This window comes from Rana temporaria, chromosome 2 (assembly GCF_905171775.1).
Source record: "Rana temporaria chromosome 2, aRanTem1.1, whole genome shotgun sequence".
NCBI lineage: Eukaryota > Metazoa > Chordata > Amphibia > Anura > Ranidae > Rana > Rana temporaria.
The window spans coordinates 240547103-240563034 of NC_053490.1; the positions used below are offsets into that span (position 1 = coordinate 240547103).

Below are 15932 nucleotides of genomic sequence, written 5' to 3' on the forward strand. Positions count from 1 at the left end.
AATACACGTGAACACAACATGCTTCAACTTCTGTGCCTACCACTTTGCAACAATGTGAATGGAAGAAAATAAACCGTTGTATTAAAGCGGGGGTTCACCCTATCGACGGGAAAAAAAAAAAAAATTTTCTTTTACCTTAAAATCAGGCATTGTAGCGCGAGCTACAGTATGCCTGTCCCGAATTTTTTAGCCCCATACTCACCTTGTAGTCGTCCATCGAAGATACCGGGGAATGGGCGTGCCTCTGGAGACGGAGGATGATTGACGGCCGGCTCTGGCGCGTCACGCTTCTCCGGAAATAGCCGAAATAGGCTTGGTCTTCACGACGCGTGCGCATAGCCTGTGCGCAGGCGCCGTGAAGAGCCGAGACCTACTCCGGCTGTCTTCGGGGAGAGTGACGTGCCAGGGCCGGCCGTCAATCATCCTCCCTCTCCATAGGCACGCCCATTCCCCGCGGGAGCCGGAATCTACGATGGACGACTACAAGGTGAGTACGGGGTTAAAAAAATCGGGACAGGCATACTGTAGCTCGCGCTACAATGCCTGTCTCGATGGTAAAATCATGGGATTGTGGGTGAACTACCGCTTTAAGGATTACCCCATGATGCCAAGTCTCATATGAAATAGGGGAGCATTTCCCTAAGTGTTCCTTCTAATCCACAAATTTGATCTGTTTCAGGAATAATACCTGGAATAATAATTGCAACAAGGGGCATAAGCAGTGAATCTGACACTTAGTAAACCTTCTCTGCAGGTGAATCTTCCAGGTCAATGTGTTTCTAATTGACAGTGATTCTCCACCAGAGAATGTTCATTGAAAGTCACATATTCACTGTTTTATCTATGCTAAATAGGTCAGTTTCTGCTCTTACCTATGTGCCTGATTTCTGTGTGGGCGTATTCGTGACAAAAGGCTGTTTGCTGCCGTTTATATTTTATGGATGCAGTTGTACAGCTGTTACCATGTAAATAAAGCATTCTTCCCATGCTACAGACTTTTTTATGGGGAGTTTACAAAATAACACTAGTATATTCATGGGCTTGAAAATTGCACTTCAAAGCGGCCATAAACCTGATGGCCTTACGTTATTTACATACACTTATTTAACCAAGATTTTGCTGGATGAGGTCGTGGTGGAAAAGGCCACAATGACATGACTTGGTTATGAAAAACCAAGTTTGTAAAACATTTTTTTTTCTTAATTCTGGATTTTTTTTTTTTTTTTTCTGCAGCTGTCCTTAGGTGAATGCATGCACCAGTTTTTGGCCATAGTACCACTGTGTATGTTCATAAAATGTTTATTTTTATCATTAAATATTGTGATATATTCTCGGTTAGAGGTAACCTAGTTTTATAAGTTATAGAAATATATTGTAAAGCTAGTACATTCACTGCAAGCCTGGCTGGCCATCTGGCATCTCTGATAAATGTCAGCAGGGCCAATATACTAAAAGGAGAAGTAAGGCCAAAGCTTTTTTTTTTTTTTTACTTCTCCTATGGATCACAAGAGTGCAGCCCATTGTTTGGTGACATCAAAGAGCCAGTCCAGACTCTAGATGGATCCTATGAACATATTCGCCAGCACATCACGGATCGTATAAAATGTCCAAAAGTTTTAATGCAGTGAAAACTTTACACGGATTGCAACAATTCGAGGCCACGCAGGACCACTTTGTCAGGCAAGTGATAGTGCCACACCATTAAATATATAGAGAACAGCCACCAATGAGAACATGTGAAAAATTACATAAACACACCCACCCCATACCTCCCCCTCCCCCCCTCTCTCCACGTGACGTCATACAGCGTCAGCATTCAATGTAGACAAAAAGTGAGTAAATCAAACAACTAAAAAAAGCTCACTCACCTAAGGGCAATCAGTGCATCCACAGTGGCATCACCTGTCCATGTGGGCACCGTGCGGGTACAGCAGCGTGGAGTTTTGTAAAATAAACAGACCATAGCTGAATAAATCCCTGATTACCCCTGCTGTCTTAATGCATTGACCCAACGATGCCGCCTCTGACCAATCACGCCATGCCACGTGTCCCGCGCATGCGCCCGGGGCACTGCAGGGGATTGTGAAGGATGCCAACGTGCGTGCCGCCATCGTCACGGCAACCAGTGACGTACAGGCGCCGCACTCGGCGAATCAATGGGCATGAGGAAATGTGGCAGCGAGGCTTGGAAAGCAAGCTGCTACCCAGGAAGAGGAGACAAAATTAAAGACAGAGGAAAACAAAACTAATGTGAAGCGAGGCTATCTCAGCAGGAAAAGACAAAAACGAAGGGAAAACATGCCAAAAGAAAAGAAATATATATTGAGAAAGAACCAATTAAGAAAAAAGAAAAGAGAAAAATCAAAAAATACAAGAAAAAGGAGAAAAAGGAAAAGAAAAACAAAATAAATTTAACTTTAACTTTAAAGTTGGGATCCACCCAAATGCCTGGACTGGCAGCTGGCTCCGCCCCCAAGTGAGCCGCTGGGAGCATGAGTTAGTCGCTCCCATCACTTTCACAGCCCAACTCGCCAGTGAGCGTTGGAACAGAGCAGAGAGCTGGTGACTGACAGTTACTGGCTCTCTCCTCACTGAAGACAAGAACTGAGTCTTAAAGCTGGCGGGTGACAGATGCAGCATCGAACCAATGCTGCATCCACCTAGGTGAGTATAATTAGTTTATTCCCACAACCCCATATCTCTTTAAAAATCTTCAATTCTGAGACTGTTGGGTGCTTTGCCTCAAACAACCCTAACTTAAAGGGTTAGTTTTTTATTTTCTAAATATGTTCCTTTAAGCTAGTGCATTGTTGGTTCACTTACCTTTTCCTTCCATTTCCCTTCTAAATGTTTTTTTTGTCTGAATTTCTCACTTCCTGTTTCTCCTCTGTAAACTTGCCCCCATCATCCGAGCGGTGGTTAGTCAGCCAGAACAGCTTACTGAGGAGGATCAGGAAGTGAGAAATTCAGACAAAGAAAAAAAACATTTAGAAGGGAAATCAAAGGAAAAGTTAGTGTTGGTAAAGGAAAAAAAAAATTCATTTAAAATAACAAACATGTTATACTTGCCTCCACTGTGCAGTTCGTTTTGCACAGAGTGGCCCCGATCCTCGTCTTCTGGGGTCCCTCGGCGGCTGTCTCTGGTCCTCCCCGCAAGTACTGACCACAGTCATGCGAGAGCGCTCGCATGGTGGTGAGTAATTGCGGGCACGCTCCCATGATACAGCGAGCGGCCATAGCCGCTCACTGTATCACTCGGGCCCCGCCCCTCGGCGCGCTGCGTCACTGAATGTGATTGACAGCAGCGCCAGCCAATACATCCACTCTAGCCAATCAGCGGCCAGGCTGAGCGGCGAAGAGGATTTCGGACCGCGCGCGGGACTTTCGCCAGGTCAGGTAAGTAAAACGGGGGCTCGGGGGGCGGGATACACTGAAGTTTTTTCACCTTAATGCATAGATTGCATTAAGGTGAAAAAAACATTTTCCATTACAACTCCTTTAAGTGAACCAACAATGCACTAGCTATAAGGAACCTATTTAGAAGATAAAAAAACAAACCTTTACAACCCCTTTAAGGGAATCCTGTCACAAGAGAAACACAGAGGCTGCCAATTCTGCCTGTGTCACTGACCTGCAACAGACGTTCAGTTTGGGAGTGCTGATTGTTTTATTTTTATTTTTGTTTCTGATCTGCATACTTGTTCCAGGTCAGAAATTAAGGAAGCTATTGGGTTGGCAAAGCAACCAGGCAACTTGCATTTTCAGAAAAGGTGCACAATGGAAGCCCCCTTTTTCCATAATGGCAGGTCTGCTTTAAACCCTAGGCTTGTTTTTTTTTTCCCCCCCACTTTTCTCCCTGGCATCTAATTTAAATTATTAGAGGTATGCTTCCAAAGCTGATCTGTCCACTTCAGGTGAAAGCCTGAGTACTGATATTGCTACTCTAGGGTGTAAAATGTATTTGGTAAACTGATGACCTGTCCAGGAAAGCAGTTGTGAAAAGGTCAGAAACCCTTTGTTTTCTTGGGGATTCGTATACTTGGGGATTTCAAATCCATTGTGGTGGTGTATAGAGCCAAAAATTTTTGAATTGTGTTGATATCCCAATATTTATGGACCTTACGTGTGTGTGTGTGTGTGTGTGTGTATATGTATGTGTGTGTATAAGTGTATATATATATATATATATATATATATATATATATATATATAATATGAGAGAGAGACCCCTCTATTTTTCTATTCAATAGCTTGACAAAGTCTGACCATTTTTGGATGGTTGGGAGCGGATGTTTTTGAACCATTTATTATTCATGGCTGTTTTTAGGCAAAATTGTGAGTGAGCCCACTCCCTTGCCTGAGAAGCAACCCCACACATGAATGGTCTCAGGTTGCTTTACTATTGACATGACACAGGACTGTTGGTAGAGCTCACCTTTTGTTCTCCGGGTTCCCCCAAACCATGGAAAAAAGGTTTCATCCGAGATTTACCCAGACCTCAGCAGTCCAATTCCTGTAATTTTTGCAGAATATCAGTCTGTACTTTAGTCAAGAATGATTGTAAAGTTAGGGGGATCATTAACCCACCTAGTCTGAAGATGAGTGATTTAAATGTTGTGGAGGTGGGGCTGAGCTATCTGCTAATATATGTCTTGGGTGCTTCAGCCCACTGGCATATGCCCATGTAGACTGAAAAATTAGGAGTACCATTGAATGTTTTAATAATGGAAGTGAAAAAACATAGTATTGCAAGTGAACTAAATCCCTTTAACAGAAGTGTAAGGCCTCATGCAAACGTTCCTGGAAATGCAGGGGAGTTTAGAGGCAGTAATAAATAAAAATAAAAAAACCTGACGCCCCCAGAAGCTGTCAGAAAAGTGTCAAGTGTGCATGAGGCCTTAGTGCTGCATTTCTGCTGTACAAACCTTTCTTCAATCTGTAGGTTGGTTAAATAAAATGGGAAGTATGGCCAAAACTTTTTTGGCCATACTTCCCCTATAGATCACAGGGGATCTGCATTCCTGTGACCCATGTTCAGCCAATAGCAGGCTAAATCTGGCTGAGTGACGTCAGTGCGTGATGTCACTCAGCCGGTCCAGGCTAGGGAAAGATCCCGACTTTACAGTTGATATCCACCCAGTTTTCCTGGGCCGGCCAATGGCTCAGCCTCTCTGCTGTGCTGCTGGGAGCCTGAGCCAGCTGCTCCCTTCCCTGTTCCCTCCCCAGCCCAGCACTCCAGTGAGCGCTGGAGGGGCAGAACAGAGAGACAGTGACAGTCATCAGGTAAATGCTGCATCATCTAGGTGAGTACAAGGTTTTTTTTGTTTTTGTTTTTTTATAAACCCCATGCCTCCATCTTAAAATAAGTCTAATATAAATTGGCAATTGATGTAGGTAAGATATTCTTACTGTCTTGTTACTTATATTTTTAAACCTAATACTGTATGATTCTGTGTTTTCAGGGTATGGGCTACCTGCATGCCAAAGGCATCGTCCACAAAGATTTGAAATCCAAGAATGTTTTCTATGAAAATGGAAAAGTAATAATCACAGACTTTGGCCTGTTTGGCATTTCAGGAGTAGTGCAAGAAGGAAGGTGAGAACTCTGGAAAAATTTCAGTGAAGGATCTAAAAGCATTTTCATGCCCAAGAGTGGCCTTATATTATTAATATAGAGCAATGGGTGGTGTGGCAATTATCTGTGCTAAAGTGGAGTAGTGGAGCAATTTGTTAGCAGTCCTTTCTCATTCTCCATAGAGATTAGGAAATTTGGCATGTATTTGCACAGGTTTTTTCTAACCAATTTAAAGCATCATATTATAAGTAGGGTTTTTAAGACTGAGTACAAGTACTGATACTTTTTTCAAGTACTCAACGATACCGATTACCAAAACTACTTTTTATTTTATATGTCATGTGACAGTGAACTGTGTCAGTAATTTCAGATTTTTTTTTTTTTTTACAATTTATTACTGTTATTTATTTATTTTTATTTTTATTATTATTTTTACAATGCTTTATTTTTTTTTTTTTTTTGGGGGGGGGGGGGTGTTTTTTTTTTTTTTTTCTTTTTCTTCGAATTTTGTAGTAAGTGCTAAACACATAACTGAATTTGACCGTGCACAATGGAGGACTTTCTATCTAATATACTGTATGCTGAAAGTACTCTTGACCAAAGAAACTTCAGACTTGATCATGAATGGCTAGTTCATTAAAAGGTTATGCATAGTTAAAAAAAATATATATATATATATATATATATATATATATATATATATATATTTTTTTTTTATGCAATTACAATTTTTTTTTTATACATTTTTATCAAAGGAAAACTGGGCCAAAATATGATTATTATTTTTTTATTATTATTTTTACAATTTTTTTAATCCAGCTGAATGTTTCTTGCTACTACCACAACCATCCACCAAAAAACAAACTAAATTTTCCTGCTCCTGATGATCGCAGCGATGCCACTTAAGTGTATGTTGTTGTTTTGTACCCATAGTACAGCCCAAGAACAGCCATGCTCATTTTTCTTCTCTTTTTTTTTTTTTTTTTTTAATCCTATGTTAAAACACATTAACTGATACAAATTTTAAAAAAAATATTTTTCAAATAAATACTGATCCAAACACTAACCCTAGCACTGACCTAGATCAAACCTTGACCTGTGTATTTTTTTGTGGTGTTTTTTAAATTTTTTTAATTTTTATTTATTTTTTAATATATAAAAAAAAACATTACACACTTTTTTTTTTTTTTTTTTCTTCTCTGCAAGGAAAGAGAGATACAATGTATATTTCTCCTCCCTTCACAGAGAGAGAATACACGGGCACTGGCTTCACAGTGACTGATCACTGTGGTAGCAAAACAGAGGCTATCAAGGCGATCAGGTGACCCTGCTCTGTAGTTCGCAGTGGTAGCACTGTTGAGATTTGAGTGCACCGTTCTGAGCTCATTACAGGAATTAAGGATCTCCCTGGACTTCCACCAGAAGCAACTGGTATTTTTCTGTACTTGCAGTGACAAAAATGGGGAAATGGCATTTTATTAGCTGTATTGTTTTTCGCCCATACATACACTTTAAATATTTTTTTGTATTTGAGTGCCACAAAATTGGAGTTGTAATCACAAATTGTTCACCTTGTTGCCCCTTACATCTAGCTGAATATCTTTGTGATAAATGTATCAATATTGTGACACACTACTAAATTGCATCGCATCCTGTTTTCTCTGTTAGACGTGAGAACGAGTTGAAGTTGAGCCATGATTGGCTGTGCTTCCTGGCCCCAGAAATAGTACGTGAGATGGCTCCTGGGAAGGACGAAGATAAGTTTCCATTTTCCAAAGCTGCTGACGTTTATGCTTTTGGGTGAGGTTAAATAATGTTTGTGAGTCATATGAAGCCTGACTTGTAGAGTGTCACATGATTTGACATGACTTTGTCACATGGCAATGATCTGTTAACGTTTATCTAAACCCAAGAACAGTAATGTAAAAAATTCCAGCTTACCAGGCCTTAGAAAGATGTAGTGACTGTAATGCCCCGTACAGACGACCGAACATGTCTGCTGAAACTGGTCCGCGGACCAGTTTCAGCAGACATGTTCGGTCGTGTGTAGGCCCGAGCGGGCAGGATTCCAGCAAACATTTGCCCGCCGGGCTTTTTCCCAGCGGGCAAATATTTCCGGACTTGTTTTAAAACAGCCCGCTGGAATCCTGTCCCCTCGGACATGTTCGGTCGTCTGTACAGACCTACCGTACATGTCCGAGCGCCCGCCATTCCTCGCATGCGTCGAATGACTGACGCATGCGTGGAAGCATTTAACTGGCAGGGCCGCCAACGTCGCCGCGGCGACGGCACGGACATGCCCCGCGTATTGTTTACGCACGGATTTCTGTATGATGGCGAGTACAGCCACCATACAGAAATCCCCGGGCATACATGTACGGTGAAAACGGTCCGGCGGACCGGTTTCATCGTATATGTATGCTAGTCTGTACGCGGCCTAATAGTTCCTTTTCAAGTTTTTTTCCTTTATTTTTTTTTCCTGGTGATCCTGCCAGTAACGCACTTCCTGTCCTAGGGTAACAATGCTTACCATCTCAGATCTGTGTAGCAGCTGTGTTTTTGCCTTAGGCCCGGACTACAGAAAACATTCCCCTCCTCTCCATAACATGGATAAGAGGTGCAATAAAGTTCACAAAAATCGCTGGGAACAATGCTAACTGATAAGAATTTAGTACAAGGAGAGACCACACAAAATTATCAACCTAAACGATTCTGAATGATTTTTTTTATTGTAATAAAACCTTTTTTCAGTGCTATATTTCACAGACACAAAAAAAAAAAGCAAAAAAAAAAGCAAATAAGAAAAGTTAATTGTTTCCATACTTTCTTAGCACAGTTTTTGCTGTTTAAATATATCATTCTGTAGAACGTAAAAAAACAACTTCACGCTCTAAAAAAAGTAAAAAATAAATGAAAAGTGAGCAGCAACAAATACTGTAGCACTTTTGTGCATCCAGCAGCAATCACTGCAGGTAATCGCTGGCTGTGCAGACCGTCGCTATTACCTGCGGCCACCAGCAACCTGTCATTATAGTGAATCGGGCCAGGGGGCGCACCTAGCTGCTCAGAATCATAAGATTCCTGCTGCTACAATTCACACTGATCTAAATAACCAGTGTGAATGTAGCCTATTTCTCACTAAGAAGAGCCGGGTACACATTATAAGAAAATCAGGCAATCGGGCAAATGATTGTCCGGTTTTCCACAATGTTTCTCACAGCAAGTCGAACTCGAAGATTAAACTAATGTACGAAAATTCTCATACTACAAAAGCTTTTTTTTTTGTTGTTTGTTTCTGATCATGTGCAGTCTTTCGTATCCAATTTTTCTCGTACGAAAAGCATATGAAAACAGTAAACATTAAATGACAATTGTTCGTGCACGAAAAAATGTTTGTCCCTGTGGAAATTTTAGTTTGGCAAGTCTGAATCAGATGTCGAAAGTTCTGTTCTCGCTTTACGAAAATGTAATGATCGGGCTTCGTACAGAATTTTTCTTTTAATTTTCTTATAGTGTACCCTACTTTTAGAGGAGGGACCCAAGCCCTCATCTGACTGGAGCATCTGTTAGAGAGTGACACTCTACAAGTGTGCAGCTATCTCAGAAAACTCAGAAGACTTATAGAATCCATGTCATGGAAACACATATATACTGTATTGATGGTTTATTTTGAAAAATTTTAATTTGCAATTATGTTCAACCAAAATATATCAATAAAATGACTATTGTGTGTTTTTTTTTTTTTTTTTTTCAAAACCCATAAAGAACTGTGTGGTATGAACTTCAGGCTCGAGATTGGCCTTTCAAAAATCAAGCAGTTGAGGCTCTTATATGGCAAGTTGGAAGTGGTGAAGGTGTAAAGCAGCTATTGTCCACTATAAGTCTGGGCAAAGAGGTTACTGTAAGTATTCTGTGAAGAATAATAAAATCGCAGTGCTATTATAAAATGTTGTTACACTAGCAGCTTTATAACTCTCAAATACAATTGCAACATGCATATATACCACAGAGATCTAGCACTCTGTACACAACACACATCTAAATGAACCTTTTAACCATAAGCAACAAATGCAATTTTATTTACATAAATCTCAGAAAGAAGCAATCCACAGGACTCACTTTTATAGATCATTCCACCAAGAAAAGAATGCTCATACTATGAACAAGTATATACCAACACAGTATTCTTCCTTATGTAGCCCATGCACCACAAATATAAAATTGAACACAAACACTCACCAGTGTTTTTAGCCTCCACCCAAATGCGTTTATGATATGCAAGCAGTGCTCCAGCACCTCTCTGACCTGTCGATGCAGCCTGATTAAGTCATGTGTTCTTCCGGTTCACTTTGTCACACTGGTCCAATCCATTGATATGTGCCTGCACAGGCCACAAATTATACCCAGGAACATGGGTTGCTGCCCTGCTACAGTTGCCACCTTCCTTGCCACTACCCCTATGCCAGCTTCCACTATTAAAGTGGTTGTAAATTTACATAGATGAATTGTACCTATAGGCAAGTCTATAATCAGTGAAAAAAAGTTTGGGTAGAGGGCGCTGAGGGTTCTTCTATGAAGAGCTAAAGTGATTAATGTGTGGTATTCCCTAGAGAGGTGAATTACCTGTGAGGATGACCACAGAGGTGTGTTGATATGTGAACCAACAGATAAAGTGAGCACTAATTAAATGTCCCAATAGATAATAAAGTTAAGTCCAACTGTCAGAAAAATGAAAAAAAAAAAAAAAACACGGAGCAGAGATTCTTCCAGAATATGTCATGCAGTCTGTGTCCACCGTGATAATAATTCCTTCACCACAAATACAGCTTCACCCGAAGTGCTCTGAATTGTTAATGCGCTTACCACAACACATGGACTCCTTTAGTGAAAAAGGTAGTCATGAATGGCTGGACAGGATAAGTGCCTGCACACTATATAGCATAGACTATCACAGTTCACAAATCACAGTTCGTCACTGTATCGAGGAGCAGCTCCGTAGAATTCACAACTAAATGTATTAAATATTTTCACGATTTCTATATAATATATTTATTTTTTTTGGCGCAGAAAATAATCCTCAATTTCAAGTCTATGATCAGGCTTACCTATAGGTACTGTAAATATCTCCTAAAAATGCACTGTTTAACCACTTACGGGCCACTCGCCGTCATTATACGGCAGTACTTTAAAGTGGAATATCGTTGTTATGACAGCAGCTAGCTGCCATAACCCCGGTATCCACTTCTTCAGCGGGTGGTCCACTTTCAGATAAAAGGGTCTTTGCAGCAGATTCGCCGTAAGATCACTTTTATCTGCGGCGGAAGAGGGCCGTGCCCTCCGCCTCTTACAGGAGCCGCTGGCAGCGGCGGAGACTATCGCGTGTCCCTGCTTGGCATGGAGCTGAGTGAGAGGAAGATGCCCCGGCTTGGCTCCATTAAATTGCAGGGTGGAAGTAACATAAAAACGTCACTTCCACCCATAGCTCCTAAAGGAACCCCTTTTTTTTTTTTAATACTTTTTTCTTTTCTTTCCTTATTTAATTTTAGTGTAAATATATGATCTGAGGTCTATTTGACAGATTTAAGAGGTACTGTCATGCTTTTTTTTCTATTACAAGGGATCTTTACATTTCTTGTAATAGGAATAAAAGTGACACTTTAAAAAAATAAAATTAGAAAAAAAAAAATGTTTTAATGCGCCCCGTCCCGCGGAGCTGTAGAAGCGAACGCATACGTGAGTAGCGCCCGCATATGAAAACTGTGTTCAAACCACACATGTGAGGTATCACCGCGACAGTTAGAGCGAGAGCAATAATTCTAGCCCTAGAACTCCTCTGTAGCTCAAAACATGCAACCTGTAAAAAAAATTAAACCTCGCATATGGAGATTTTTAAGGATAAAAGTCGCTAATTCCACAAGTGGGCGCAAATTAAGCATGACATGTTGGCTATCAATTTACTCAGTGTAACATCATCTTTCACAAAAAATATATGTTTTGGGTTTCTAAGTAATTTTCGATATAAAAAAAAAAAAAGCAGATTTTAACTTGTAAACATTAAGTCTGAAAAATAGGCCCGGTCTAAAGTGGTTAAAAGATGATTACTGTATATGCAACTGCCTGTCATCGGCCCATGTGCCCTGTGCCGTAATTGGCGGCTCCCGTGCGTATGCGCGGTAGTGGCTTCACGCGGCTTCGGCCAGTCACACAGTCGAAGTCCGCGGACCCATAAGGAAGATGGGTGAGGATGGATGCAGCCTCCAGTGGTGACAACGCACCGTTGACTTTTACAAGTCAGAAAACAAATATTCCACCTGAGATGTACTTCCTCTTGGTTGTTACTTGGCCCCTCTTCAACACAACTTATGATTGGTCATTGAGCCCACCCATCACATTGATGAACCAATCATGAGCCAAGGAGGGGGTAGGACAAACTCCAACCTATTGGTACAATTGAATTGAGTATATGCATATTGGAGCACCACAGATTTTGGAGCACCCTGGAAAATAATGGCATTTTTATACTGCAGTGTGTGTTGTCACTCCACATTGTGATCTCATTTTACAGAGACAAAACTAAGTACACAAACGCTTTAAGGTTTTATTCTTTCTAAACATTTGTAGGAGATTCTGGCCGCATGCTGGGCTTTTGATGTCAATGAAAGACCAAGCTTTACCCTTCTTATGGACATGCTGGAAAAGCTGCCAAAACTAAACCGGAGGTTGTCACATCCTGGTCACTTCTGGAAATCTGCAGAGTGAGTAGCTGGGTACTTTATGCCATTAACAGCATGGGCTGTAGGCTCACATGGGTATCTGTGCCATTTTATAGGAAACACTGTGATACATTTATAACTGCTAGACAACCGAGAGTAGAATGATCCCGGATGCAGAGAGTAAATGTAGTTTTAGGAGTCATGAGGCTTCTGTTTGGTAAAATTTGCACATCTGACAACAATATTAAGGTCTGTTTGTGCTTATTTTGCAAGCTCTCTCAGCCAAACCACCCAAAGGATCCACAGGGTTGATTATTTATCAGATCTTAAAGATCTGGTAATGAGCATGTATAGGTGAAGTATATTATGAACCCTGGTTGTGTGAACATTAATAAAAAATATAGATCAGGCAAGACTATGGGTAACGGAAAGCAGAGCATTGCTTTCTATGCATGGCAGCATCTGGAAAGGTAAGTGAAACTCGGGGGCATTACAAAAAGAGTGAAAACATGAGACGTGCCATATTTCACCTGTAAGGATTACAGAGGCTGCCATTGCTGACATTCTTCTCAAAGTGCTGATTGTCTGGCTTCTTTGTTTACCCTCTGGCAATATTTTACATGTCAGTGACCCAAAACATGTATGAAGAACAGTTGTTCTGATTTAACTTGCTGCAAACTCAGTCTGAGGCAGCAACTCAAGGCACTGATGTCATTGAGACCGCTAGTAATGTTTTCAGCAATGGTAGCGTCTATATTACACTTTGTACCGTGCTGAACAGTTTCTAAATGTGTGCAGATGCAGGCACTGGGATCATTGAAGAAGACTCCAGAATTTGTCTCTGTGGAGGTATGATATGTATACACCAAGCTTTTTTTCTCAGAAAATAGGTGCAGGAACTCAACCACGACCCTGTTCAGATTTCACAAACAGTAGAAGGGTCTTAAAGGGGCATTAAATACCAGGATTGCATTACATACAGAGTGCAGAGTTCAGGGGGGTTACACACAGAGTGCAGAGCTGTCACTTGTAAACACAAAAAACAGACTTCTGTGTTTACGAGTGATTGTAGTGAGCAGGCACCAAAGGGTCTGAGCCAGAGGTGGTGGAACTGAGTTCCCCCAAGTTTTCCCTGAAAAAAATGCCTTTTACTAAATGTGCTACTGCAGAATCGCAGTATACAGTTCATCTGCTGCCTGGATGCACCAGTCTTCTATTCTGCAGTGCATCGTGAGGTTGGCAAATCCCAAAGGACACCAACTTCAAACAGTGCAGGGACTAAAGGCATTCTGGCAGTGGAAGAACAGCAGAAAGAGTCAAGATTTTGCAGCAATAGATCTATATGAAGGTAAGCAAGACTTGCACGTTATACTTACCTTCTCCCAAGCTGTAAAATAACACTTCCTGGTGTTCTTCTTTAACAGGCCTGGAAAGACTAGGGCCGGCCATACACAGTGCAAATTTCCCCATCAACACAGGGGAATCCCTCCTGCCGAGCTATTGTTTGCTCCCGGTGGGGAAGTCGTCCCAGCCGGGAGAAGATTGTGATTATCACTAGCGGCTATAGCAATAATCGTTAAAGAACCCCACAGGCAGGTTGTACCCACATTGATCGATCAACTTGTTACATTTAGCCTGCCCATTAACCATTCCAATCTCGGCCGGTTCCTGCTAAACCGGCCAAGATTCGAACCGTGTATGGCCAGGCTAAATGACAGTAAAATGGGAGAGTCATTAATTTTGTTCTATACGTATATATAGGAAAAGTGTGCCTTTTTAAAAATGATCTAATTAAAGGGAACTTGTTAATGCACTCAAGAGTTAAGTGTGTGAGGTGGGCAGTTGACAAGACCTCAAGTGACCCCAGACACTCAAGCTGCAGTGTAAGATTAGGTATGCAAAGCTAAATAAGGGGTTAGAATAAGCATTTCGCTGAAAACATATTTCATCATCTTTAGCATACAGCATTTTTGTTATTAAAATACCTATGTTTACCTGCAACATTTCTTCACAGTTTTGTAAAATAATCATTTTCTTTTTACCTACCTTCATTTTTGGAATATGTTGTTGTTGATGTCCTCGTCACTGCATTTCTTCTTTCCATTCTCCATGATCCTGCTGTTGGGCCTGGCGCACCTTGGATATCTCTGCAATGATTTGTACTGTTGGCCCTTTATTATGCCTTCACGCTGCTTTATTTTCCTTCTGCATCTCTGTCATTTCCACATGTCGCTTATTTCACTTTTAATGGACAATTCTAAAGACAATGGCACAACTTTTACAAAAAGGACCAATTCTACCAGCATGATGTTCACATTCACTGCCCAGTAGCTAACAAATAAATTGTCTGGTTCATTCCATGTTAAACCAGCATTCCGCATTGTACTGAAATAATCCACTTGCTTAGTCCTAGGTAAATTACCTTTCTGTAATGGAAATTAGAAATGAATCAGGGTCATATCTTACTGGCATACTGAGTTTTCGTTTGAAAAATGTACATACATGTTGAAGAAACAGGCAAGATCCATTACAGGATACCAACACCAAAAGTGTATTCTACTTTGTACCATTTAGTAAAGAGAATAGCTGCCAGAAGTAACCTTGAATTTCGGCAGCTTATTATTCATATGATGTGTATTCATCATAACTGTATAATTGCAAAACAGCCCCAGAGTCTCTGAGAGACAAGTGTGCGGAATGTGTATTTATCTTTAAGTTGACCAGGCAATATACATTCATGTGTAAATAAAGGGCACAGTTCATACCCAAGGAATTCCTAATTTTGCTAAATTGCTATGGGTTCATTGTAGCACTCAAAAAAACACAGGGTCTGTAAATCTTCAGTACCGAACAACCAGGATAGGATGCTTAAAGTGTCTGTAAACCAAAAACACAGATATGTACCACTGGTTCCCAATAATAACTTTATTTTTATTTTTTTAATTGGGTAATTTTTATTAACCAGATTTAAAAAAAAAAATTACGAAAGGAAAGACAACTAACAAAAACAAGGCACTTCATGTGCTCAGTAAATTTAATAAGAACATACACAAATGATTGTGTAAAGCATATTGCACATAAGATACTACTCAAAGATCGGTTCCATTTTTTTTTTCATTACATAAAAATAAGTATGAAATAGTTGTTGATCCTATCAGTTTGTTTAACTCCTGAATCTGTAGGACAACAAGATCTGCAGGCTGCTCTACCTGTTGATCATTGTCACACACTCCTATAAAGAAAGCTATATACAAACGATGTGGATGCCGAAATCTTCCCCTCTGCGCTATTGGCTGCAAGTGCTGATCGAATGCTGGTTTACCAGCATGACTGTTCAGCAGAAGCTGACGGTTAGACCAAGGAGGGTGTACACATACTGAAAGTCGGCTGGTTCCTCCTGTACCAGTTGGATTGCGGTACGTGTGTACCCGACATTCGCCCCACAGGGTGGAAGGGCAGAACAGTGGTTGTGTAACCTGTCAAAATTATATCAAATAAAAAAGGTATTTCTAGAGCAATTTCTTAGGCAATTTCAACTGAAAATGCATGTTTGTTTTCCATAACATACAATGCAGAGGAGCTGAAGGTTTACAGTCACTTTAAGCCTAACAACTAATACACTTGTACAGCAATAGTGGTCAGCT

The 15932-nt window shown here is 40.7% G+C and overlaps 1 protein-coding gene across 1 annotated transcript in view; it reads left to right on the forward strand.

The window, feature by feature from the left end:
* KSR1 (kinase suppressor of ras 1) overlaps positions 1–15268 on the forward strand; it is a 191008-nt gene extending 175740 nt beyond the window's left edge. The window contains exons 16-20 of the mRNA XM_040336675.1: positions 5463–5596; positions 7244–7375; positions 9341–9476; positions 12197–12330; positions 14552–15268. Of these exons, the coding sequence (XP_040192609.1) occupies positions 5463–5596; positions 7244–7375; positions 9341–9476; positions 12197–12330; positions 14552–14630 (615 nt within the window). The 3' untranslated portion in view covers positions 14631–15268. The remainder of the gene's footprint in view (positions 1–5462; positions 5597–7243; positions 7376–9340; positions 9477–12196; positions 12331–14551) is intronic.
* The last annotated feature ends 664 nt before the right edge of the window (positions 15269–15932 follow it).